The following is a 27,945-nucleotide window of genomic DNA, read 5'->3' as shown; positions in this document are numbered from 1 at the left end:
CAACTCATACGTTATGCCAGAGCTTGCCGAAACTACGAAGAATTTTTTTTATCGCGCTAGAACTCTAATAAGTAGGCTTCTGGAACAGGGTTATGTTGCTACAAGATTAAAATCATCACTACACAAGTTTTATAGTCGTCATCATAAACTCGTGGATCGTTATGGTGTATCCATCTGCACCATAAAACTGATTTAGTCAACGGGTCATTGTTTTCCTTTGATCGTTTGTCTACCCCGGACTTGACTTTTTATGAACAACTCGGCGGGTGTTTCTAGAAAAGCAGAGGACACTTACCCTACCGGTGCACCTGGTCCATGCTCCCAGTTTTAAGTGGAGTCCCAGTTGCTCATTTGCTTTTGTTATTTTGTATGTATTATTTTAGTTGCTTCATGTTCTTTGTTGTGTATGTCTGTTTTCCATGTTTGGTCTTTGTCTCTGGATTGTATTCGTTTGATTTCGGCTAGAACCTCGTTCCCCTTGATTACTCTTGCTGCAATTACCCAAAACATATCAGTTAGGAATATGTACTGCATTCGCGCACACGAGGGTACATTTTTCTTTCTTTCAAATTTCTGTATATCGGCAAAAGTGCCGAAGCATCAAAGAGAAGCACTATTTAGAAACATCAGAATCAGACATGGCCCAAAGTGTCAAAAACGGCAAGGTACGATCCATAAACACAATTAAAACAACGCAATCAAAAAAACAATTATATATTTAAAGTCGAGATAAAGAAAAAAGGAACACACACACGAAATCTGTGTCAAATTCCTGGCATAAAAATGATTTTACCGATATCGAAATCAAATGAAAGACGAGATGCCTCATTTCAAGGAATATAAACCGGACTGTAATTATCGTTCAATCTTCTTTTTGTCTTCCTTTTAATAATTGGTTCCCAACACTTTAACTTCCCGAAAAATACTGAACCAAGACACTACTGCAATATGGTGAGTATGGTCAAATCGGCCCGAAGAATCGCCAAATTTGATTCAAATATTCCTCAAACTGATTTGCCAATTTTCTGAAGTGACTACGTCAAGGTCAATAGATAGAATGAAGATGAAAATTAAATTCGACACCGTGACCATTTTTAAAAATTAAAATCCGGTAGAGTTCACTGCTGCCAGATCATGATCGCCAGTTTTAATCCATAAAATGTCATTTCTACCATCACAAATAAGTAATGACTGTTTAATTCCGATTAGAGTTAAATCAATAACGATAATTAGGTCGAAAAAATTACTGAGTACTTCAAGCGCATTTGATTTTTGTCAGTACCACTAAGTTATCAAGCGCAGTAGTACTAAGTGAGACAGGACAGAACGAGCAATCATTAGGACTTACCAGATAGTTTCTGTCGTATTCAAGAGCAAATGATTTGTCCTTATTTAGTTTCACAACACGGCCATGCAATGATTCGTCAGTCTCAGAGAGGCAAATAGTATCGTTTTTTAAGACAACACATTGGTTGATCGATTTATACTTCATATTTAAGTCATCTACGGTGTTTTGGTGTGCTTTGTCTCCATTTTGTAGAAATATAAGACAAACGTGTGAACGCAGCTTTCCATTGTCGTAACGTATTCCTATGATTATTTCGCCTTTTATGTTAACGCACATTGATGTAGGCTGATAATCTGCTATGTCCGTTACTCGTGTCCATGTCCCACTATCGTGCTTGAACACTGTTTTCTTGCCTAAAATGAAAATTTCATCATTTGGCGTGCAACAAATTTCATCAATAGCCTTGTATATTGGGCAGCATGTAAAGTATGTTTTACTTTCAGCTGTTTATCATTGTTAGACTCAAGACAGTAGGTGCAACTGCCTTGTGGCACAAGAAAACACCCGTCACTGTCACATGTCATTGGTTTGAATCCAGACATTTTTAAAGCTGTTGCCTTGTTTTATCTTTCAATTTTATTTCTATGTCTCCTAAATGAATGTTTTCTACTATAATGTTTAATTCGCTTATCGTCGTCCATGGAGAAATATCTATTGTCTTCAAATTGAGTTGGTGTGGCATAAGAGAATGTTTTAATCTTTGTAAAATCTCATGAAATCGACCTGCGTATTCGTTAAATCTGGCCATGTTACCAGATTTTTGTATTTCAATCAGCTGATTTTTCGCGACATCGATTGCTTCTTGATCTGTATTATTTTTTTTCATATTTCGAAGTTGTAAGACTTGTATTAAGTGTCTTTTTACTTTTTAAAAGTTTGACAGCATGTTCGTATTGCTCATATATATTTTCACTGCCTGTCTTTGTTTATCTTTTTAAAATTCCTCTAAGCCCATTTTGTATTTAAAGTCTTCAATATTTTCGGTTTCTTTCAACCGACGAAGATATGCATGTGTTTCTTTGTCGACTTCACTATAAGCTACAAGAAGAGTTTCCATCTTGCAATTCAATCCTTTTTCTTATTCACAAAACTCATGCTATTTGTGATCTGATAAAGATAAGCATTCCGTACAAACAAACTCCTTACAGGCTTTACAGAACATAATGTAACATTTCCGTTCATGTAAATGGCAGTTAGTTGGTTTGCAATCAACGGAATATTCTCACTACTTTTCATATACTCGGCGATTTCAGATAGTTTTAAAATCGTATGTATGTCAGCATTTTTAAATTTTGAATGATTCCGTTGTGTACATAAATCGCACATAAACACGTCACAGTCCATACACTTTACAGTAACTTTGGTGATACAAAATATGCAGTTTTCAACACTTTGTTCAGAAGTTCCTGACGCCATTTGCGTATTCCTTACTTCATTTTGAAAACCATTATAATGTAAACATACATATCACTACTGACGACTATAAACAAGTAAACCTTCATTCTTAGACCATTACTATTAAACTATTACGTTGACAGTTTTGCTTTAATGACAGAGAATTTCTTCTTCAAGAATCATTATCTTGTCTTTTCCTTAACTTTATTTTCGCTTAACTGAATGAAGAAAAAAATAACACTTAATATAATTGCAGCGAATGACATCAGAAATAATACTAAATAATACTCAACTCCGAAACTTCGACGACGTCTCCAAGCTTAGGCTAATTGCGATGTACATCACATACATCATAAGTTTAAATTACAACGTCGCCGCTGTTTTGGATTTTGCAACAAACGGTTATGTAAACTATTTATTTTTACGACTATTCATTTTGCGACTTATGATGTCTATTGAAAGAGTAATCAAGGGAACCGAGGTTATAGCGATAATCAAAAGAATGTAATCCAGGGACAAAAACCAGACATGGAAAACAGACATACACAACAAAGAACATAAAGTAACTAAAATCATACATACAAAGTAACAAAAGTTAATGAGCAACTCTGACTCCACTAAAAACTGGGAGCATATACAAGGTGCACCGGTGGGGTAAGCGTCCTGTGAACTTTCCAATTAACACTCTACGAAATATAAATCCGTTTTCAAGTGTCTTACTGTTGGCAATTTATGATTTTTTTTATTTTGATTTCTGTTTTGCTTACGAAAATAAGGAACTTTACAGCATATCAGATGTGTTCTATAGGATTTACAATCTACATAGCTTTGGACATTTGTTAAACAAAATGAATTAAGAAATGGAAAATCATCGCAAATCCGTAACATGTACCACAAGCAAACAAATAATTTTTGACATGACAATTTATTCATGGCATCTTATTGCAGAGTGTAACGACTGGTACATGTATTCATATAAGTTGTTTCAAAAATTGTTTTAGGTAAAAAATACTCTACAAAATTGCTGCATCAACATCATGAATGATCAGCGACCTCCATTTGGCATAGGGGTAATCTTATTTTCACCTTTTAGAACTTTACCTTCTACGAGAAACACGCCTAGTGTCTTTCCAGAGGCATGAACAGCTTTTGAGCATTTCAGTTCCTCCTCGGGTTTAATGAGTTGCGTGTCGTTCTTTCTTATGTGTGCATTGATTTGTTCTTTCGTGTCTCCTTTACTCCTTTATATGTTCTCGACTCGGTTTTGTCCCTCGTTTGTTCCTATTTTACTACTTCTTCCTATATTTGAAAAAGTAGCCTATTGTAGCTACTATTTCGTCGATCAATTTTGGTCATAGCCAAAACAAGAACACAAAAGGAACGGTTCGTATTTCACGACAATGAATAGAATATCTATATTAAAACGGGATTTAAATATACGTCTTTGTGAACACAAGGAATTTTTTTAAAAAATGGAAATAAAATAAAAACCCACAAAAAATTTAAATGTGAAGTGTTTCTGTTTGTATCATAAGATTTAAGCAATAAATGTAAGATTGGTCGGTCGTATTGTTATGGTAAAATTTGTAATAATCTCATTTAAAAATGAACGGCAAATGAACGATGAATGGCATATAACTCTAAGCACAATTTTCTAATATTCTACAACCGATTTCTTCAATGTTTCAGAAATGAGATGCTTTTTTTTTCTAGAAAGACATGCTGCTTGTATGTAATGATTGCAAAATATGTTTAATGACTTGCTTTGTCATATAACGTATTAAGCCCAATTCTTACGTAGACTTTCTATCACCCAAAACACTTACATGTGGGTACTATTTATGTATTACATTACTTCGCTTGAATTGTTTAATTATTTGTGATATCAAGTTCAAACCAAATCCGACGGTTAGAAAAGTAAATGATAATAGCCTATGGTTATTTTTCGTTACCTTCATCTAATTTTGTTAATTTCCGATATTTGTCTACTATTTTGAAGCTATCTACTACGTTTTCAACATTATACTTAGTTAAAAATCAAAGACTTCACATTAAATAATAATAGTGCTTGACATGCGTCGCGGAATTGCACTATTGTTGCTAGATTAGAACCATATTATACTCATTTTCAGTATTATTCTTCCGGAGCACCTGATGCCATTCCCGGACTTTTGTTTGAGTTTATAATGCCATTGATTTAGTTTTTTTTTATGTGACGTCCTCTTTCCCTTTTCTCTCCAGCTTTTATGTGTAATCTTTATTATACGGTTCGATACAATGTGTATGTAGATCGCCTACCGGTGCTCCAGGTCCATGCTCATTTACCTTTGTTTGTATTATTTTAATTACTTTAAGTTCTTTGTTGTTTGTCTGTTTTCCGTGTCTGGTATTTCCCTGGATTACATTCGTTTGATTTCTGCTAGAATCTTGGTTCCCTTGATTACTCTACGCCATTCGATTAGCATGCCAACTCAAATGTAAGTTATCATCATGTAATTTGCTCTGATATTGCCATTTGTTATACAGATTTTCCTTTTAGACTTCCTTTTTGACTACTACCTAGATTTTATCAGTTCGGTCATTTTGTTATTACCTTTCATTAACTTCCAGATCTACTAATCGAGATGCTATCAGTATCTGGTAATTATTATCTAAACCTAACAAATATCAACTGAATTTGAATAAAAACCATGTTATTTAACTGCAGCTTTTTTACACTTTTTTAATTGGCTACTTTTTTACGAATTTATATGACTTTAATAAATTGGGGTTCAAGTTTCCCTACTTAACAAAATAACAACGTATGTGTTGTAATCGAACCTAAGTAAAGACTGATATAAAGATAGTTGCTTTAAAATCAATATGTAATCTGTATGAGTGTTCTTCAACTCCCTTTGCAAAGCTGTGGATGTTAACAAAAATAGAAAAAAATCAATTATCACTCTTGCATAATCAAATTATATTGGTACCATATTGAAATGAAAATGTGTCCGATTATTTTTAGAGGAGGCACTTGTTTTAAGACATGGTCTTTATATGGGGTGGGGTGGGCAGAATCCAATGAAAGTGAAATGATGAGTGTCAGTATGGGGAATGTTTATCCAAGAAAAATATGACCACTTTTACAAACATTAAAACGTGGCTTATCAAGCTAGGTGACCGATTCAGGCTCTTAAGAGCCTCTAGTTCATGTTTTTAGCGGCGGAAATTATATGATTGTCCGGATCCTATTAAACGTAGATATATGACCCTTTGAGATGCTCTTTTGTTGAAGTTTTCTAGACAAGATATTTTCTCGGGTAGGCATTGAAACATATATATCTTACGTATTGTGTTCCTGTTTAAAAAGTATTTGAACTTTGAATATCAAGATTAACAATATAAAAACGATCGATCAGAACTAGCTTTAAATGATCACATTTTACATTGTTTGAACTTTTTTTAGTACAACGTACTCTTCTGTTAAATATATGTAATTACACCGGACTGAAGTTGGAGTACAGTTCACTATTCATTATTCACTATTAAAAAATGAATAGTAAACTAGTTTACTATTCATTTCTCATAACTTTAAAGTTTGATAAAATGTTTGATGATGGTAACGATGGTACCGACGATGGTAAGAAAATTTTATGGTGGATGGATGGATGGATAGATGGATGTGGAAACCAAATCAACTTTAAACCGTAATTTTTGTTCTCATAAGACATATGTTTGGTTTATACGGGAGATAAATGATTCGAGAAGAAGGTTGTCTTTTTTTCTGTATTCGCTGTCGGCAGATTACGTATTTATCCATGATTTTTTACGTATTTTAATGAATATTAAATGGCAACTGAAATTAATTATTTAATTTTATGACTACATAGACAATGACACATTTACATTTGACAAATAAATTTACGATAGAAAATGATTGTGCTGACCGTTGATATTGTACCTATGTGAACGTTATCTATCCACATGGCACATGTCAGTATAATATAACTTTGACGTTTAACGTAGCGTTTGATATTATTCGTTTACCGATCATTCCTGCTAAAAATAGCATATTGATTATTCTAAGGCACTGCATCTTATTTTGAAGTTGCATCTCTAGAGCTGACGTTGTTTACATGGAAAATAAAAAAGAGAATTTACGTAATCTGAAATGGAGTACATGCACATTATTAGTGCTACGTAGCATTTATTTCCACTGAGCAAAAGTATGTTTCTGGTAAATAAAAAATATCAGTAAGAATGGAAAAGAATTACATGTATTTATAAAAAAAAAAAAGACAAACAAACAGACAAAAGAAAGATATTGCATTCTAACGGACTGGCCCACAATTCATGTTTACTAGAATATGTGATCATTTTCATCAGTACAAGTGCTTAAAAATACTTTTGTTCTGAAGTCGGTTTATATTATTGTTTATTATACTAAATGTAGTTATAATTTAATGTTAATCAATACGGGCATTACTTGTCTTCAATACGGGCATTACTTGTCTTCAATATAAGCATTAACGAAGCAACTAAAAAACAAAATAAAACAAGTGATACTGTGTTTGCATACATGCAAAACACAAAAGTTGTCAAAACCTGCAAACAGTCGGAATCAACCAAACTATGAAGCCAACATTGATATTAGAAGGCCGTGTTTATGTTATCCCTAGAAAAATCAAACAATGTCGAAATTTTGCCGATTTGAAGACCATTTTGAAAAAAATGCGGCTTTATTAAAGAAAGTGTTGATACCTGTGATGACAGCAAGTCAATAATTGCTATTTATATTTACTTTCACACTTGTAACTAAATAGTTCCAGTAATTTTATGGATTGTTTTCTCATTTTCGGGTGTTTTTTTTGTTTGTTTTTTTTTTTGTTTTTTTTTTGGTGGCTATTTTAAAATTCATAAATTGCATGCACAACCCCTAAGTATGCTTGATTTTTGAGTTTGGTATGAATCAAATAAACGGTCGCCGAGTCATCGCTCGGACATCTTTACGTTCACAAGAAGAAAAATCAAAAACACACAAGTTGCAAAACTTCGTTTTGGCGACTTAACTATAATAATATTAATGTTGGTTACAAATTATTGAAAGTACGTTCTTGTGCTTATATATATTGCTGCTGAATAATTGACTGTGTTCAACATGTCTGTCCATATTGGATATGTGTCAACTTTGTTCATTAAAAGAATATGAAGTGGCTGAGGGCGCTAGAGTGCAGGTAGTATTTTCATACATGTCGAATCCTGACAGATAACAACAAAAATTGCTTTGCGTTATTCACAGTTATTACATCGTGGTGAAGTTTTCAGGCTATATTTACTCTTTATCAATAAAAAAAAATTAAACAAATGACCAAAAAAAATCGTCACATAGAAAATGAATCACTTTCTTTATGAATTATATATTTTGTCCCTAGAATATACTGTGCATAGGTCGAATAATATATTTCACAGAGTAATTACCCCTAAGCGTGATGGGCGGCGTTTTGGAGTTGTGAATATTAGGGTGGGGGTAGACCTACAGTCACCGTCGGTATCCCAGGTTATATGAATATTGATATTTTTTTATCCACGACTGCACTCTATCAGGTCAGATTAATTCAATGCTTTGCCGTGACCAAGGCTGACCTATGATACCAAGCCGGGATTGCACGGTGTCTTCCTATTATATATTGTAGTTATTCACATGTATACTACGTTAGGTTGAGATTTAGATCGGGTACACATACAGTTTACGAACTTTTACGTAATTATCTCCCACCAATTGCAAGGATTATGAAGGAGAAGTTCTTTCCACACTAAGATAACAAAATAAAGAGTTTCCTTAAATACTGAAGTGTGAAATTTATGTGCCCATTCTTATCTCTTTATCATGTCTGATAAAATTAGAAAAATAAAAATGTCAAAGCCTACCTCGACGGAGTATCGCATTACTAGAACCTTTATAAAACTACAGAAAATCCTTGGTGCCGATGCATGTTTTGTGGACGGTGTCATCAGATGCCAATTAATTCCAAGGTAAGTTATCATTTCATCATAATATTAAATACATGTACTATATAATGTATTATGTCGAGTCGAGGATTTAAAATATGAATTAATAACTAGTCATTTCTTTGAAATTGTTAAAAACACGATTCTACTCCGATTTCGGGATTTTTCTTTTGTAATTTTTGTATTTTTGTCTTGGTTATATGATTGTTTTTGACAGAGTAATGATAAGAAATATATCTATATTCGAAAGATTTAGATATATATTTTATATACTTCACTTTCTCTATTTAAATGATCAAATTTGTTTTAAGGTTTTGGTCATTTTTGTTCTGTTTTGTTTTGATTTGTTCTTTTTGTTCTTTTTTAATAATTTCACGATTTCAGTAGTAGTGATTTTAGCCTGCCCATTCGTGTACCTCGAATATAGTGCACAATAACATCTACCTTACAACTTGTTAAATAATTCTTACAGCTACTAAACGCATTAATTACCCACAGAAATGATATTATGTCAATTATACAGAAATCCATACCCATGTCTGTTTTCTTTTTGGACTTTTATCGTCAAACAAGTATTTCTACGCACTTCCCAAAAATGATAAAAGGAATACCTACTGTGTAGCCCTTATGATAGGCCTAATACGGGGATGACACTATGCGCAAAGTGTTCAAAGTTATAATGGTTTACGTCCGTAGACCCCATAATTGACACTTTGGGTCCCCCGTACATGCTATACCAACCGAGATGCCCTCTATTCACTATACCTATTGTGTAGCCCCTTAGAAAAGCAACATCTAAGAGAAATATGGTTGCCCTAATTCGGGGATGACACTATGCGCAAAGTGTTCAAAGTTATAATGGTTTACGTAGATCCCATAATTGACATTTTGGGTCCTCCGTACATGCTATACCAACCGAGATGCCCTCTATATGATATTACCTTGCTCGAAGTAACCGGAGATATGCAAATTCTCCTCGCCAAATTAGACTTCATCCAGAACAACATAACGATGCACCGAAAATAACGACAACAGGCCGTCCACGACGGAGTTTTAAATATGACTGGGATCACGGCACTTTTCATGGTTGTTTTGGTACATGTTATTTTCCAGAATATATTTTTGAATAAAAAGTATGTTTAAACTGTTAATTCATGCAATTTGAAAACTATGATAGTGACAGTCAGAAAGGCAACCCAAATCAAATGTGTGCAGCTTAAAGGTAGTTTGAAGGCAACATTGAGCTCCGTCCATCATAGTCATAGCCTAAAATCATATTATTTTATTTATATAGGGGTGCATGTTGGGTTTTATACTGCATATGACAGAGTTGTAAAGATTATAATAAGCTAATTGACATAGTTCCTATTATATTGATAAAATCAATACTCACAATAAATAGTAACCATGGTAGCATTTTCTAAGAAGCTAGAATATTTTGTCTTATCAACTTTCGCCTACACTGTAATTTTTATTGTAAAGCTTTTATCTAAATAGGACTCTAAATATTTACTCGTCCATCCTGGGCTTGTTCCACCTTGATATTTTGTTTAGCTTTTTAACATTTCCCTCCCCCTGAAACTAAGTCTATGCTCTCATTTTCTCTAAATCTACTGAAAAAAGGAAGCTAAATTTTGATATCAGTGACAATAACCAACATACTTACGAAGCCATTCATAATATTTAATGACTGTAAAAATAATTTAAAAAGATGTTTGGTCAAATACAACACCATATCTAATACTGACGATGTCAACATTTTTCACAAACTGGAAAAACTTCTCCTACGGGAGTCAGTGCCAAAATGTTTTGTGTCGCTATATCCAACATATTGTTTCGAGATTCCCAGGTATTGCTCCCCATGTGAGGTAAAACAATGCAGTTTTGCAGAGTAAGAGGGTGGTCCGATGGCAACGGTTCCGGTTCTGTGACACTCAAACCCGCAGCGGCTATCATATTTGATTTCAAAGCATCGTAGAGATTATCGTGAATTAAAATATTTCTTTTTCCAGAATTTAAAAGTATGGCAGAGTATTTCATCTTTTCAAATGCCTTTTTGTTGAACTTATGTCGTGTTCGTTCCGTTAAATTACAACAAATTGATTGCTATTACATGACATTTTCTATTAGAGTAGAGAGTTTTACAAAGGACGCATTGACGCCTAACTCACGATGCAGACGTCGTTGTATAGAATATGATCTGTTCCGAATGGCTTTAGTCTCTTGGCTTTTCCATAGTCTATACCATCTAGTATTCCTAAAGTTTTGTGAGATAACTATTTTCACACAGCCACATTGGCTTCTATTTGCCCCATTCTCCAATGTGATCTGCTCAAATACCTGTAAAATAGTTGGGTTATTCAAATTTGTCCAATCAAAAACAATAGTCATGTATGATAAAGTAAATATTAAAAGAGTGTCTTTAATATAAATAATAGCAGTCATTGGATTCCTCACCCAACTTTTGTCTTCTTTGTTTTATTTTTGACAAATTTTAATTCATTATAGCTTTTAACAGGAATTTTGACCATGCCCCATTCACATGAAAATACTATCTTTGATCCATTATTAGCATTGAGGAGAGTAAGGATTGTCAGGAAGCAAACAAGCAATCACAAAAGAACGAAAGCAAAATTTATCTCCTAAAAACTTGCTTATTATCATATATTATCATAGATTTAGCTTGCTTAAAATTTCCATGATTTTCAATCAAAAGCGTGTATTGTACCTGTATGTTTTATAACATTTTCAATGATTCATATGGAGTATATTTGTTTACGTTTTTTCTTTAAGATTACGTTTGTCGTCTCAATAATTTATTGAAAGGCTGAGTAACCTTTAACAACCAATAAGGTATATAAAAAAAAAATAATGGAAGTCCTGATATTTCATTTTCTTGATATTAATTTAAAGAGGTATACCTAGGGTAATGGACATAATTCTTGAAAGCAGTGATATGTTTGTATCATTATTTAATTTCACCAAAGCCTTTCACGCTTTCATTTGAAACAAAATGAAATTAATCCAAGTTACTTTGATGCTTACGTGAGATTGGTATAAAGCCTGAATACAAACGTTCCACTGATTTGTAAAAGTTGTGTCCCTTACCTTAGGTCTATCTCCTTAAATCTATAGGCGATCTTAAAAGTTATTTTCGGAAATAACGTTGTAGACTTTTTTAAACTTTCATATATCTGCAAAATAAGGTAAAAATGATAGCATGAACAATCTGTCATGTCTGCTATCAGGTTAATTAATAAGAAGATAAACAAGTGTTGTCGGTTATTTAACTTTATTATTAGAGCAATATTAATACAATTTAGATACATTTTATGTTATGTCTTTCATCTTTCATACAATCCCCCCCCCCCAATTTTAATTTATATATAAATCCTCCTCTGTATGAGGGATCCCTTTAGATCTTTTGATTTTTGGCAGGTATATCGATGGAAGTTCAATTCTTTGAAAAGCGATTTCAAAGATTTTAAATATTAAAAAAAAAAAAATCAGATAATGAAGATGCCGTCTGAACCGTGCCCTTGCTCTGTAGTTCACAACAAACTAGCGTATGAGACTAACCGGTAATATGATTACTTGTTTGTTGTAGATACAATGTAGTTCAAGAAAATGGAAATGGCAGATTGCACTGAGCCGACAACACCAAAATTTCTGAGTAAGTTGGTCAAGATACCTTCATACAAGATACAGTCAGTTCTGATACACTGTCTGTTGATACGTTTGGAGTATTGGTATATGCTATGCCTCTAGTTCGACATGCTTCTAAATCAATATGTTCATCGCCGACAGACATCGTCGATACGATTCGTAGATTCGGACCTGAAAAGGAGTAAACGGACTTTGTAAAATGTGAAATAAATACTGAAAAAGAAACTAAATAACTTAGAAAGATACCAATTTATACTGAGATCAATAACGATTTATACTGCTAAAAGTGATAACTTAAACTGCGATAAATACCTATTTATCCGAAAAGAAAGTCTAGTTTGGTCATCTAAATTCTATGAAATATTACATGTAAACAGCAAGTAAGTGACACATATGAAAGACTTTTGTAAATTGTTTAACTAGGGTACGCTCTTGGTCCGCACTATGAAAGTCGAATGAAGATGACTTGCATGCCTAAATTTTCTATTGGTCACTGTGTAGAAAGATGTGTACGTTTCTGTCCTCAGGTTTAGAAGATCTCATCGGAAATTCGAATCTCTGGTCAACATGCAGTAAATATGTCGGAAATGGAACTAGAAACTATATATTGTGATAGTGTGACGATTACTTTGCTGAACACGGAGTGTGTGTGTGTGCAATAGTTAAAAGGGTAATGGGCATTAATTAAGTACATCATTAATTTCAAGTTTTGGCCTTGATCGATACGTCATATGTAACAAAAGTGACTTTTACCCACAATTTAAAGGAGTGGACACAAATAATTCCGATTATGTGAAATGTCGCTTTTATTAAATTCAACCACCAAATCAATTTTCTCAAAACGTCTTAATTGAAAGTATAAATCCATATATTCGTTACGGATTATTTCCTGTTTTTCTCGCTTGCCCTTTTACATGCATTTTAAACAAACTGCAAATAGTATGGTGGCATATAATTGCCATCGATCTGACCTGTTGCCAAGATAAATATTACGGCAAGATAATATACCATTACGATACAGGCGAGTGCCAATTTAGGAAAGGCCACCCTATAAGGTTTTAATGCACCTACCTAACAAATAGATATTTTTGTTATGGATTAACAAAACGGTCCTTATAGCATGAAATGGTCGTAAAAGTTTCTTATGATCACACTTTTTCTAAAAATCTCGCAAGACAAGTCGAAAAGCTTGTTATTAAACAGTGATAGTCAACCCCATGTATTTTGAAACTTTTGTGCTAAATTATTTTTCTTTTAATATAAATATAAAACATTTTTCTATAAAAAGGGAGGATATCTTCATAAAAGAAAATTGGACCATACATAATCAAATGCAACGATATTATTGTTAACTCCCCTTAAACAGCACAAAAAGCTAACATTGCTTCGATTTCGTGTTAAAATAACATACTTTTGTATATATGAACTTTTATTAGTCTTTCTGAATATAGTGCGAACATATTGAAGCGATGTATACACTTAATGAAGATCAATGACGTAAATTTAATATGTTGCATACAAAGGCTCTATACACCTTGGTGTTAAGGATTGGCATAATTTGCAACTGCACCGTAGGTCAAAATTTATAGATGAGACCTTACACTATCATAGAATGTATGCTTCATATCACGATATTAGATGGTAGCTGACAAGCATTGCATATTTTTACACATATTAACACCGTTTTTCGCAAATATGATGTCAAATTTGACATGAATGCTAAAACAGTTCATTTCACGTTTGTGAGGAAGTAAGCCGCAATAAACATTAAATACTTGGCAATGCAATGAGAGAATCAACAGTTGTCGATTAAACACCCAGGCAATAAACAAAAAAGATTTCATCCACAATATTGTGGACTGTGTTCAACAAGCATATATGCAATATCAGTATAGCTTATCCTATTGTTAGCTGTAACCCAAGAGGAGGTCTGTAGATATATGTGAGCATATATGTCAACAATTTCTGTGCATACGTTATGCCAGAGCTTGCCGAGACTACGCAGACTTTTTTACAGCACTAGCACTTCTGGCAAAGGGTTATGTTGCTAAAATCTTGAAGCCACTACTACAGAAGTTTTATGGTCGTCATCATGAACTCATGGATCGTTACGGTGTATCCATCTGAGCCATGAAAAGTGATTTGTTCAAGGTTCCTCTTTCGTCAACCCCAGACTTTTATGAGCAACTCGGCGGATGTTTCTAGACAAACAGATGACGCTTACTCTACCGGTGCACCTGGTCAATGCTCCCAGTTTTTGATGGAGTCCGAGTGCTCATTTGCTTTTGTTACTTTGTATTTATGACTTTAGTTACTTTATGTTCTTTGTTGTGTATGTCTGTTTTCCATGTTTGGTCTTTGTCCCTGGATTACATTCTTTTGATTACCGCTATAACCTTGGTTCCTTTGATTATTCTTTATAAAAATTCAACTGTTATGTACCAAAAAAATATTGTCCATTGATCGATTTCTATGAAAATCGCCTATCAGTCACAAAAGTCTGAAGTATTACGGAAGCAGATAGACGGGCGTGCTGTTACACGAACGGGTCAAAAACATAAAAAAATCAAACTTTGCCTTTGATATAATACACATGTTACTGCTATTATTGTAATACGTGAAAACTCAAAAGCTATCGCTTTATTACATTTTCCCGCGTTCTGTCTTAAAAAAATGCGGGTCGTTCTATATCGAAACCCCCAAACAAATAGTTTACTAGATACTTTATAAAATTCCAGAAAACTTCCCGCGAATATAATTTTACAATGAATTACGATTGATTAAACATGAATAAATAACAATTTGATATGATATTTCAATATATTTTCTTTTTCAACCACAATTTTCTATAAATATCTTGAAAAATTCATTTTTTGTTGTTGTTGTTCATGTTTTTGCAGTTTTAAAATAATTGTAGCTACTTCCTATTTTTAAATCAAGCAATTCAAAACCTACGATAAAAGACCTTTCCGAAGATATAAATATAGCCCATATGTGAGGTTGTTAAATCCTCGAAATCCCTTATTCGGAACTCGCCTAATAAGTTGACATAATATATCGATATAATTAACGCATTCAAAAGACTTGTCCAGATAGCTAACAAAAAGTGTCGAAATTATTATCGCAACAAGTCAACAAAACCAATCTCACCAACTCGTCTTGTGGTCATGATGATAACCCGTAACTGTCATTGTCTTGTTGAGATAGGGAAACATCCCTTTCTATATATACGGGGAGGTGCATGGAAAATGGGTGGATATGGAATGAGAGGATGGGAATATTGTACGGGGTATTAGGATTTTGAATGGAGAGGTTGGGGTACATAAGTTTTTTTTAAAGTGATTAAAGATATAAACATGTATTAAATTAAAATAAAAATAACAATTTAAATGTTAAAGAACATAATTGATTAGAAATATGCAATGGAAATTCCATCCGGTGTAGTGTAGGGCAATCGGTAGGAATATGGTATATGTGGGAAGTTAATACCATTCAAGAGAGGTTTTACAAGTCAGCTCTAGTCTATTCTTGACAAGTCAAAATACAACAGGGGATGGGTCATTACATATTTCAATCATTCATCAATTAACTTCGTGATCGTTGCAGTTCGATACTTAAATCCTTCTCTAAAATCATACTTTTCCACTTATAATAATTTTTTTATATTTAACCCTGACTTCGCCAAATAGCCTATATATCGGCTTTTTGTACTCCCGTATTTTGCCAAGAGCCTATATATAGGCTTAGTAACTGTTGTCTACACATTCAACAATTCAATTGTTCTGCAATAATGTAATTGACATCACAAGACCGTACGTGATGATGTGTTTGGTGCTTTACAGGGTAAATTGAAAAAAAAGACAAATTAATTTCTTGCAAGTTTTTGATAAAAAAAAATGCATAGAGATTCGATCTCTAAAAAATGTTGAATATTATACGAAGAACGAACTGAAATTTGACGATAGTAAGAATGCATGTCCCCTAAATGCAAAGAGGGTACTGTTTCAAACTTTATTTTGTTAGAAAAATACTGGACGTTATGCGTTTGTTTGTAAGAAATGTGACTGAATGACATTACATTTAAATTATTGGACCGATTGATCTACAACATATATTCTCCTTAGTGTGGCATAAATCAACGCGTATCAAATGATACACAAAACGAATGATAATTTATTTCACCTCATCATGGCATATATCTAGGAATATTTTCATTTTGATACAGTTTGTAACTCTTTTTCATGAAGCTGATGCCGTTACAAACATTGCGACTCGTATAAAACAACAATGTCAAACATATTTCTGAAAATGATTATGCTATTGTAAAAGTTATTATGAAAGGCTTATTGGCTACTTCTCATTTATCCTAACTTACTCTAAATTGTATTACGGACGAACAGACAGTCTTTCAATTACCAACAGAACAGGTTATATATTCCTCTACCGACTTCTCTTAACCTTCACATGAATAACCTCGAACATCATACAAGAGCATACATTACTCATTTAGTTACGGCCTCACAAAACTTTTAAATGTATTTAAAGACAGGCAGACGGAATTGCTAAGAATACAAAATGTACCCCATCTGTCCCAAGGTCAAAAGTATTTTTCCAGGACCCGAACATAAAACGGTGGCAACCATGTGAGTGAGGACTGACCACATTGACAGTGTCACAAACGAGGGATACACGTGACAAATAACCCGGATGTTGCCTCGGATAGCGCTGCTGACCTGACCATGGCTACGATACTAATGACAATAAGGTTATTTTAAGGTCAGTATTTCGTTTCCTTCCTCTTTAAACTAATTTGATGTTGTTTGGATAATTTGATAATTACAAACAAGATAGTGGTTCGAATCAACTTTGAGTTGTGTTTTATATTGATAAGTCGATACGGGATTGATAAAATCACTGTATTTTATATTATAGTACAAGACAATGTGCTAAGTGTGAATAAAATCCTTCGATATGCTCTCGTGTTGTAATCTGAATTTTTAGACTGCAAGGTTTAAACAATTTTAAAATATTGCAAAATTAAGATCTGTTCAAGTAACTACCGGAGCACGGATAGTAGAATACATCGCGGAGGTATTCTAAACATGTTGCATGACGAGACAAAATGACAAAGGAGGGGATTCCTGGAAACATACAAAACAGTTCTTCTAGATAAAAGTACGAGATTAGTGACAAGAACCTTTGCAATGTACTTATTTTGTACGTAATTGGTTCATGAAGTATGTCTTAAGTAATTTTTTTTCAATCAACAGTGTCATCAATGAGTAATCGGCGAAAAAGTGGCATAATAGCATTTTTGTTGAAATTTACTAAATGCTTTCGTGTGGAATGTTTACGTAACTTGTCTTCAACAGAGTATCGTATATTTTAGTGATGGTGAGATAAATTTGAACAAGTATTTTACAAGTAAACAACCGTTAGTGGGGTAGTTTATAGTGGCAATCATTATTTGATGACATCATTTCCTTTGCACAATAAGTGTATTTTTTTTGTAACGTCTATAGGAGGCATGACATTGGTGCTTTCTTATTTCTCAGATTCGGTATATTCGCTAACGCTGCTTGCTATACGATTATTTTTTTTTCTTTTCGATATGAAGTTATTAAAAAACTTCTTTCCGATACCACGCTATCAGGTGTATTAAAAGCATATGTTTATATTTTTTGTCATGTAATATATCATCGTGACAATTTTGTTGACCAACATTTAATTATTTTCCAAAAATACTAAAGTCTGAAAAAAATGCAAGGAGTTAAAAACCAGCAGTATCAATATAAAAGATACATGACGCATTTTCAGTCTTGTTTTTGACTAAAATATTAATATAAATATGACAAATATCGAAATAGCTTTGTTTTGGAATTCAAAAACAATATAAACAGTTTGTTTTAAAAGGATGTGATGTAGTGGGTCTATATTTTCCAAAACAAAAAAAATTATACAAAGACAATTACAACGATAACTTTACAATTAGACCGTCTTTGTCACATATCCAACAACGACCACAGAAGCGGATTTAAGTTTGTAAGTATGAAAAAAAGATATGGAAGAAAGTAAAAACTGGACTTTATAATTTGCGTATACACTTTAAATTGCGCAACGCGTGATGATCAATTCATATGTAAATCATATACCGTGTAGTATGTAAATCATGGAGGCTCTGTTTTTGAAGTTTCTTTTGTAAAGGGTGATTAAAGGAACCAAGGTTATAGCGGTGTTCAAAAGAATGCAACGCAGGGACAAAGACCAGACACGGAAAACAGACACACAACAAAGAACACAAAATACTAAAATCATGCATACAAAGTAACAAAAGCAAAGGGAACCAAGATTCCAGCAGAAATCAAAGGATGTAATTCTGGGACAAAGACCATGCATAGAAAATAGAAAACAGACAAATACAACAAAGGAAATAGAGTAACTGATATAATACATACAAAGTAACAAAAGTAAATGAGCAACTCGGACTCCACCAAAAACTGGTAGCATGGACCAGACCTTGAAGAAGGCCTTCTAAGAGGTATAATAATGAATATTCAAAATAAATTTAGGGATTTTTGCTTTGGTTAAAATGTTTAACCATATATTCAAGCATTATACCACCGTTAAATTCTGTTTGAAAAGTAAATGTGTGTCTTATTGGAACGTAAAATCAATTGGTTGACAGATACTTCAACCATGCAAACATGGCCGACTTTTGACAATGGGTCCGAGAATTAAAATCTCACCGGAATTTAACGATTCAATGTTAAGGGAGAAGCCGTTTGTCTAAACGAACGAGCAAGTCATTTCAGACAATTTAATCGACGGTAGGTGTCAATAAAGTCGTAGAAAATATTCAAATTTTAACAGTATCTTATTTATGTGACGCCGAGTATAGACATATCTCAGAATAATAAATGATCTTAACATAAACGAATGGAATAATATCAAATTATGATATCCTTCAAATTTAAATCAACATTTGATTGCTACATACAACACGATGAACTTAATGATAAATGATATTATGCCCATCTGAAATATTGTCACTTGGAAATTCTATTTCATATCGTAATATCTGGCCGATTTGTTTGTAAAAGAACTTGTCAAAGGAAGACATTATCTCCACTTCATAAATTTTGTTTTCAATGTCATTTCGAAAAACCATTCCACGCAAACAATATATCGTCCTAACTTATGTTTTTGGAATAGACACCATATGGGCAACTTAATAGTGTTTTTAGAAATTCCTATCGTTGCACCTTTGTCGTACTCCCGTTTTATAGGGGAATCTGTAGATGTGTTTTTAATTTATTTTCTTTAAATTCTATATGTGTATTCATCAAGTTAATTTATGCTATTATTGGTGTTATGTCAGTCTAATTGGTCTTGTCTTTGTCCCTAGATTATGGATATTCTGTCCCGCATTCTTATCAAGGTAGCCTTGCTTTAACTGTCAAAGAAATAGATTTACCCTTACCCGAGTTGTCCTCTCGAACACAATACAAAATTAGAGTGCAATGAAATAACAATAAAACATGTACAAGCAGTACTCTATGCGACTACTCAGGACAAATTGTAACAAATGCTTGTCATATGTTTATCTATGTTTAGGACTACCATGAAAAAAAACAAATGATTATAACAAACGAATTAATAAACACATAAAAAAGTCATAAAAATCTCATATCAATTAAAGTTATCTGTTGTTCATTGAACTTTTTATGTGAAAAGAGTTTTTTTATTGATTATTGATTGTGTTGTAATATTATGCAAAAAACGAATATTTTCACTTTTGATCTATATATTTGTATTTTTGGGTTAGTTTTTGTTTTGTTTTGTATGTTTGTAAGTTAACATCCCATTGAAAATACCTTATCCATTTCAGGACGAGAATGTTTAATTTTGATATTGCCTCGTACAAGACAAATACATAAAGTCGGATTGTTATTGTGGTAGTTCATACTCACAGTCACATAGAAGCAAAAGCCCATATTCATTAGAAATATATCACCCAACTTAGACAAATCTTGCTGACTTCAAACAAAATCTGTCGCCATTATATCTCCTAAAAATGGCGTGCATATTCCAATTTTAAATATCAGGTATGACTTCGCCAGGGATCGGATCCACGATCTCTCATACTAGAGGCGAGCATGCTCCAGCTAGATCATCGAGGTGGTAATTAAACTTACGACAAAATGATACCATATACAGGAAACCAAAATAGTAAAGTTATTCCATGAAAGATGGAAACAGTGGGACGAGAGTTTATCTGACACATTAACCGTCCTATGATTTTTTAAGTGATATATAGCTTGGTCAACGTAGATGTTCACGTATTCGACCATGTCGGTATGAATTTTGCAGTAGGTTTTATTTAGACGGTTATATTGTGTATGTTACATGTATTCAATTAAATTGAACTACAAATTAGGTATTTTGCCTTTTAGTAACACACCTATGATGTTACAACAAAGAAGTTCTCAGTCAATTGAAAAAGACATATAATACTCTTAACAACGGCTACTTCAGTTTGGTAATAAACATTTCCAATTGATCAAAACTGTTACCCAAGCCTTTATATCGTACAAAGTGGTTTACATGTCGTTTTATTGTCTCTTTGTCTAAACGTGGATTATATGATATATATGAATAATTTTAAGATTTTCTGTCATTAAAAAATCCTTTAAAAATATTTCTAATATTTGAAACAGGTTATACGAAATAAATTTTACCTTTTTTTAATGAATGATGAAATAGTATGAATTTATTTGTAATCGTTATTTCGTTTGGGGTTATTTGAATTGCGGAGTGCATGCGGACCAATCGATGTTAATGACGTCATAGTACCAAGCCAGGTTATTCAAAAACAACTTGGTTGCTCGAAGAGAACCAACCAATCAGAAAGATTGATACAAATCAAATTAATTTTTTTTTACATTTTTGCAATTAGTTTTATTTAGAGTTATATTGTGGATGTTACATGTATTCATTACAATAAACTAAAACGTGGTATTTAGCCTATTAGCAACAGACTTGTGTTGGTACAATAAAGAAATTGTCAGTTAATTATGAAAGACATCCGGTTGTCTTAACAACGTCTACATTAATTTGATATTGAGTATTTTCATTTTATCAAATAAATCTGTAAACCGTACAGAGTGGTTTACAGGTCGATTTATTGTCTCCTTCTAAACGTGACTTATATGATATCATGGGTTGGGAAGGCAGGGGTCATGGGCCATTTGCCCTCTCTGGCTTGATATGGTCCTTTCTTTTGAAAGAAAACTATATGGTTTCAATGAGCACTTCGGATTGTAATTTTCTTTTTAAAATCCGGAAAATTGGCCCCTTTTCAAAATTACCTATCTGTTCACTGCGACATATATGAATAATTCAAAGATTTTCTGTCTTTAAAGAATAAATTACATTTAAACCTATACTTGAAAATAGTCATGCCTGCTCTATATCTTATTCTGTCTTAGTGATTGAAGTTTCTGTTGTAGAGTATTCGAATTCATCCTCATTTGAGCAGAGGGTCCTCATACATTCTGCAAAAGAGAACGGTTCCTTTGGTGGCTCATAAACTTTGGCGAGGATTTGCAAAACCTCGAAGGCAGTCGGTCTCTTCTTGGGATTAGCATGGGTGCATTTCATTGCGACTTCTTTTAGCTGTAATGAATAATGAAAATGTATAATTCATTTTCGAAATTTTGACAACTCTTCAATATTGCCTTTTTACAGTCTCTGACGATATAATATTGTCAGAGATAGATTGCAACTAGTCAATTCTTCTTTCATGTTAATAATGCATTTTCTGTGTTGATGTTGAATGGGTGTGGTGTATCCATTTGCACCATGAGATCCAATTTGTTTACCGTATCAAAGTTTTCCTGTCATCTTTCGTCTATCCTTGAAGTGACATTTTATGAGCAACTCTGTGGGGGTTTAAAGAAAAACAGGAAACATTTACCCTTCTCTACTCGTTATCCTTTGATTTCGGAATCATGGTTCCCATCATTTTTCGTCGCAAATGTTGTCTAAATATTGTTACGTGTATTCAGCTTGTTTTGCGTCCTTTGTTTCTATTTTTTCTTGTTTTTGTTTTATTTCTTTGCTGTTGAGTCTTAATGCATATTTTTTTCCGTTATGACTGAATATTATTATTATTATTATTATTATTATTATTATTATTATAACTAGTATAATTATTGCAAGTGTACTAAGATATGTCTTAATATTCTAATAACTACCTTGCTTTGTATACATTGCATTTTTCATTTATTAATGTTAAGTTGCATATTTTATTACATTTTATAAATCATTTCTAATTCGAAGAAACCTAATCTGTCAATTAGTTTATCAAAAGAAAAATTACTGCATCTATAATCTTTTTGTCTTCCTCTTCGTGTGACATCCAAGTAACATCATCTTCATCCTCATCCTCATAATTGACATCTTCTGGTGGTTGCCTTGCATCTATATAAACGATACGACATTTCATTCTGCATAACGTTATATCATTTAGCGAACTTTCTGGTAAACAAACGCATTTTCAAACGTCATAAATATTCAAAATACGATATAATCTTATTAAAGTTACCATAATCATCTTCACGCTGCTTCTCGAAAGAGCTATAATAATGAACTCCGGAAATTACCAAACAAGCATGTGAAGGGAAATAACTCTAAAATACAATGTACAACTGACCGGTTGCATCTACCTTACTAAAATGTTTGATACCTTCTTAAAACGTAAGAAATTTATTTACAAATTAAACGAACATTTAGATATTTCGTGACAAAACAACAGAGACAGTCTTTCAGAATGATTCTTTTAAAAAATGCAAAGACAAACGATAGTTATTGTCATATATTTGTTGCAGAGGGATCCATTGTTTACAGTTAACAAAAGCAGTTCTAAGATAATAATCCGAAAAGACTTCGTCAGAATAACACTATTTGAAGGACGCCGCCTAATTCGACTGAGAGGTAAGATAAGTATGCCAAATAAAGTGATGAACCAAACCAATCACCACTGACGTTACAAATGTGTTATTCGTGAAGGGTAATAACAAAATTACCGTGCTGATAAATTCTAGAAAACAGTAAAAAAGGGAAGTCCGTATAACAAACAAATACCATTTCTTTTCGTTTTACCAGGTTCTTCCACCTTAATTCCTTCCGGTTGCTTCTGGTGCATTTTGGGACAAAAGGCATTCGTCTCATTTACAGCACACTCCGAAATGCTTATTTCATCAGTTATCTCACTTTCCAAAAGAAAAAAAAGTGTAAGTTAATAGTTACCCATGTTTACATGTTCTGGAAATCATAGCACAGTGATAATGTAATGGAAAACGAAACCTTTATATATGTGAATGAAGAGTAATAACAAAATTGCCAAAATTGATAAAATCTAGGCAGTAGTTAAAAGGAATAGTTTAAAAGGAGAGTCTGTAGAACAAATGGCAATATCAAGGCAAAAATCAGAACAATAAATTTTATGATTGTCTTTTAGGAACTTGAAGTCAATTGGTTGACAGATTCTACAACCAATTTTTATTCTTTGTTTTACTTAAAGAAATACCCTGTTCCAACACAAAAGTTTTCGTCGAAATAAATAGAATCTTGGTTTAAATTGGAGAAATCTCATCTTCGCCTCGGTCGTATGTAGCGAGCTTAAGGATTTCTACTTCTTCAAGCATATGTCCTATTGCAACTTCAAAGTTTAAATTGAAATAAATACAGCATCTTGGTTTAAACCGGAAAAAAATGTATTCGCCTGGCTCGTATGTTGCGAAGTTAGAGGTTTCTATTTCAAGAATATGCCCGATTTCCACTTCACAGTTTAAAATTGAAATGAAAACAAAAGCTTGGTTTAAACTGGGAAAAAATATATTCGTCTGGCTCCGTATGTAGCGAAACGCAAGACTGATAGCATATACACTGTATCAATCTATAATACAAAACATTATAACAGCTACACGAACAGATATTGTAAATGAGAAATGTTTCTTACCTAATTTACTCAGATATATTTCAGAATAATAATTTATCATAAGCAATAAAGAATCGAATAAATACCAAACCTGAATCCGGCCATCGTAATATTCTACAAATTCGATATACTGTACAAATCAACATCTATTTGCTACATATTCCATGACGAAATGAATGTTTAATGAAATTTTGTCCCAACTGAGACAAATCCATTTCATATCATGATATTTGATCAATTTTTCTGTTTTACTTGTAAATGTTATGAAACAGCTGGTTTTAAAACGTAGATGAGAAACAGATACTGAGATAAGGTATTAATTGTGCCATGACATTCGGAAAGTAAACAACAGAAAATGTGAACCTTGGTTCTGGTCTATCCTTGTTGCAGGCCCGTGGTGGAATATTAGGGTTTTAATATATTACTAAACTAGTGATGGATCCTGGGAAAGCTTTAAAATTTGTGATATTTATTGTTTTTTGTCTCTCGTTCAGGTCTAGTATTTATTATTCCCGAATTGTGGTGTTGTGTCTCTCGTTCAGGTTAAGTATTCTTTATTCCCGAAATGTTGTGTTTTGTCTCTCGTCCAGGTCTGGTATTATTTATTCCCGAATTGTGGTGTTTTGTCTCTCCTTCAGGTCTGGTATTATTTATTCCCGAATTGTGGTGTTTTGTCTCTCGTTAAGGTCTGGTATTCTTTATTCCCGAATTGTGGTGTTTATCTATCGTTCAGGTCTAGTATACTTTATTCCTGAATTGTGGTGTTTTATCTCTCGTTCAGGTCTGGTATTCTTTATTCCCGAATTGTGGTGTTGTGTCTCTCGTTCAGGTTTAGTATTCTTTATTCCCGAAATGTTGTGTTTTGTCTCTCGTTCAGGTCTGGTATTATTTATTCCCGCATTGTGGTGTTTTGTCTCTCCTTCAGGTCTGGTATTATTTATTCCCGCATTGTGGTGTTTTGTCTCTCCTTCAGGTCTGGTATTATTTATTCCCGCATTGTGGTGTTTTGTCTCTCCTTCAGGTCTGGTATTATTTATTCCCGAATTGTGGTGTTTTGTCTATCGTTCAGGTCTAGTATACTTTATTCCTGAATTGTGGTGTTTTATCTCTCGTTCAGGTCTGGTATTCTTTATTCCCGAATTGTGGTGTTGTGTCTCTCGTTCAGGTCTAGTATTCTTTATTCCCGAAATGTTGTGTTTTGTCTCTTGTTCAGGTCTGGTATTATTTATTCCCGAATTGTGGTGTTTTGTCTCTCGTTCAGGTCTGGTATTATTTATTCCCGAATTGTGGTGTTTTGTCTCTCGTTAAGGTCTGGTATTCTTTATTCCCGAATTGTGGTGTTTTGTCTATCGTTCAGGTCTAGTATACTTTATTCCTGAATTGTGGTGTTTTATCTCTCGTTCAGGTCTGGTATTCTATATTCCCGAATTGTGATGTTTTGTCTCTCGTTCAGGTCTAGTATTCTTTATTCCTGAATAGTGAATACTGTAAAGGTACATACATTAAGTACCAGTCCACATACAATGTAAGAAGCATGCAAAATCTGCAAAATGTGATACACCTCAAAAAAGGCTACATATTTGTAGTTTTGTTGTTGTTTTATGGGTCTATACTATGAAATGTGTAATTACTCGTTCCAATCTGTCTGCTCTAAGGAGATAATCAACCCTAAAAATTCAATAAATCCTACTGTAATTGAGTGTTATTCACAGAGTTATCTCTCCTAATTTTGAAATCTACAGCGCATTCAATATGATTTTTATCGCCTAAGAACACGGGTTATATGAAAACCCGAATGTTAATTTCTGTTTTCAATGGCAATTCAAACAAAATATCAAAAATAAAAATATGTAGACTTTTAAGCCATGAATCACATTTTCCATTATTCTTGGCTGGAGTGCTACTTAACTACCAGTCCACATAAAATTCAGACACTGCCTATGATAATGTGATTCATGGTGTAGAAAACCCACCGAACAAACAACGCATTTTCAATCTACATATGCTGTGTATTTATTTCTATATTCAGATCTGCACTTTTGAGAAAATCTTACATTTATATTTCAATAAAATCAGTCTGATTAAACAACGGTAACTCTTGTAAAGTGTCAATTTCATGTACAATCTATATATTTTTTATCTCAAAAAAGTGTAACCTCCAAATGAAAAAAAATAAGACTGGTTATGTGATCAGTAACTGATTAAGAACAAGGAAAAAAAGTTAGTTCGGCGGGTTTTCGATTTGCATGAATCACCTTTTGTTTGATTTCTTATAAAGACAGGAAAGCTCGAAAAATAGTAATAGTGAAACAGATTTTTTGTGCTATAGCCTAAACGTTTTTGAAACCACGAAAATTGATACCTGTGAATATGTTCTCTTGACGAAAATTGGCATTCGCAAAAAAAACTAACACGTTTACAGTATCCTGTTCTTCATTCTCACCATGATATCCTTGCTTTTTACTCTCAAAGAGAAAGATTTTTCCTAAACTTTAGACCGAGTCATCGAGGACAGTGGCATTAACCGCTATAAGATAATATAAAATACAGATGAACTGGTACAGTAACACATAGTGTTATTCATTCTAACGATAACCATGCGCATTAATTGATCGTAATTTTTAGACGTTACGCGCAATGTTCGAGCCTTTGAGCATAACACACGTCAAAACGTTTTCTGTAATGTTACATATATTTGTTGTTGTTATTTTTTTCATTGTGTATAAACTTATACAACTAATAACTTTATAAATGAGACATGCTTTCTTTCTGCAACGAAAACAATGTAAAAGTTTCTTTTTTTTTTAGCTTATTACATTGTATTTATTTTTTTATTTATTTATTAATTATTTATTTATTTATTTATTTATTTATTTATTTTTCGTTTTCTTTTCTCAAATGATAATCTGTTCAAATTAACCGTTAAACCAGTCGATAAAAGTTCCGGGTTAAATAAAATAAGAAACGAATACTCCAGAAGTAGGATAATCCTGAGAAATGACATACCAGTTTTGTTATGAAAGTTCATGCTCATAATTGCAACTTTTCAATCAAATTTACGTTAAGGGAACGACCATTTGATTCTTAGAGGTATGGAAGAATTTAAAATTTTATATTTTGACTAGGACCTATTCGGAAACAAATATTTTAGTCTTGAGCATCTTGAACTTTGCAATTAAATAAAACAAAGGGGTATTTAAATCATAGTCTTTTAAGACAGTTTATGGCTGTATATAGGGTGTTGCTAAAACAGATTTAACTGCATATTCATTATAGTTGGCAATATTGTTTTCAGATAATATTGCCTTTGATTAACAACCGATTCAGAGACTCGGTAAGACCTTAATACAGTTAATATTATATTTGTGTAGGGGTGCATATTTGGTTTTATACTACGTGTGACAGAGTTGTAATGATTTTAAGTTAATTGATATTGCCTCTGTAATGTCAATATTGCAAAGAATAGCTACCATGACGGTATTTTCTAAGAGGTTAAGATATTTTGTCGTATTAACCTTTGACCACACTGTAATTTTCATTTTAAAGA

General features: G+C 33.0%; 3 protein-coding genes and 1 long non-coding RNA gene across 7 annotated transcripts; 1 reads left to right on the top strand and 3 right to left on the bottom strand.

Moving 5' to 3' along the window:
* Positions 1-769: 769 nt before the first annotated feature.
* Positions 770-2,775, bottom strand: LOC148601473 (uncharacterized). Its single transcript, XM_088556390.1, has 2 exons — positions 2,488-2,775; positions 770-1,253 (listed from the first exon to the last, which is right to left on the bottom strand). The coding sequence occupies exons 1-2, from the start codon at positions 2,762-2,764 to the stop codon at positions 1,102-1,104; spliced, it is 429 nt and encodes a 142-aa protein (XP_088412516.1). The 5' UTR covers positions 2,765-2,775; the 3' UTR covers positions 770-1,101.
* A 5,841-nt stretch (positions 2,776-8,616) lies between these two features.
* LOC148601471 (uncharacterized) lies at positions 8,617-23,549 on the top strand. Of its 2 annotated transcripts, XR_015917345.1 has the most exons (4): positions 8,617-8,755; positions 12,339-12,404; positions 12,925-13,067; positions 23,287-23,549. It is a non-coding gene; the product is annotated as an uncharacterized LOC148601471 (long non-coding RNA). The 2 variants fall into 2 exon arrangements; XR_015917344.1 differs by lacking the exon at positions 23,287-23,549 and having other exon boundaries at positions 12,925-13,230.
* Positions 10,086-20,972, bottom strand: LOC148601472 (uncharacterized). Of its 3 annotated transcripts, XM_088556560.1 has the most exons (4): positions 20,593-20,972; positions 12,423-12,568; positions 11,840-11,925; positions 10,086-11,071 (listed from the first exon to the last, which is right to left on the bottom strand). In XM_088556560.1, the coding sequence occupies exons 1-4, from the start codon at positions 20,606-20,608 to the stop codon at positions 11,014-11,016; spliced, it is 306 nt and encodes a 101-aa protein (XP_088412686.1). In that variant the 5' UTR covers positions 20,609-20,972; the 3' UTR covers positions 10,086-11,013. The 3 variants fall into 3 exon arrangements, with proteins under 3 accessions (XP_088412686.1, XP_088412685.1, XP_088412684.1); XM_088556559.1 differs by lacking the exon at positions 11,840-11,925 and having other exon boundaries at positions 20,368-20,972; XM_088556558.1 differs by lacking the exon at positions 11,840-11,925.
* Positions 21,800-27,920, bottom strand: LOC148601470 (uncharacterized). The gene is made up of 4 exons (XM_088556557.1): positions 24,490-27,920; positions 23,543-23,670; positions 22,779-22,879; positions 21,800-22,072 (listed from the first exon to the last, which is right to left on the bottom strand). Exons 1-4 carry the CDS (start codon positions 24,501-24,503, stop codon positions 21,872-21,874), a joined length of 444 nt encoding a protein of 147 aa, XP_088412683.1. The 5' UTR covers positions 24,504-27,920; the 3' UTR covers positions 21,800-21,871.
* Positions 27,921-27,945: the final 25 nt, after the last annotated feature.

This window comes from Perna viridis, chromosome 12 (genome assembly GCF_037379345.1).
Source record: "Perna viridis isolate PV_CMFRI_1.1 ecotype Kerala chromosome 12, ASM3737934v1, whole genome shotgun sequence".
Lineage (NCBI taxonomy): Eukaryota > Metazoa > Mollusca > Bivalvia > Mytilida > Mytilidae > Perna > Perna viridis.
This window is presented reverse-complemented; position numbering and strand designations above follow the sequence as displayed.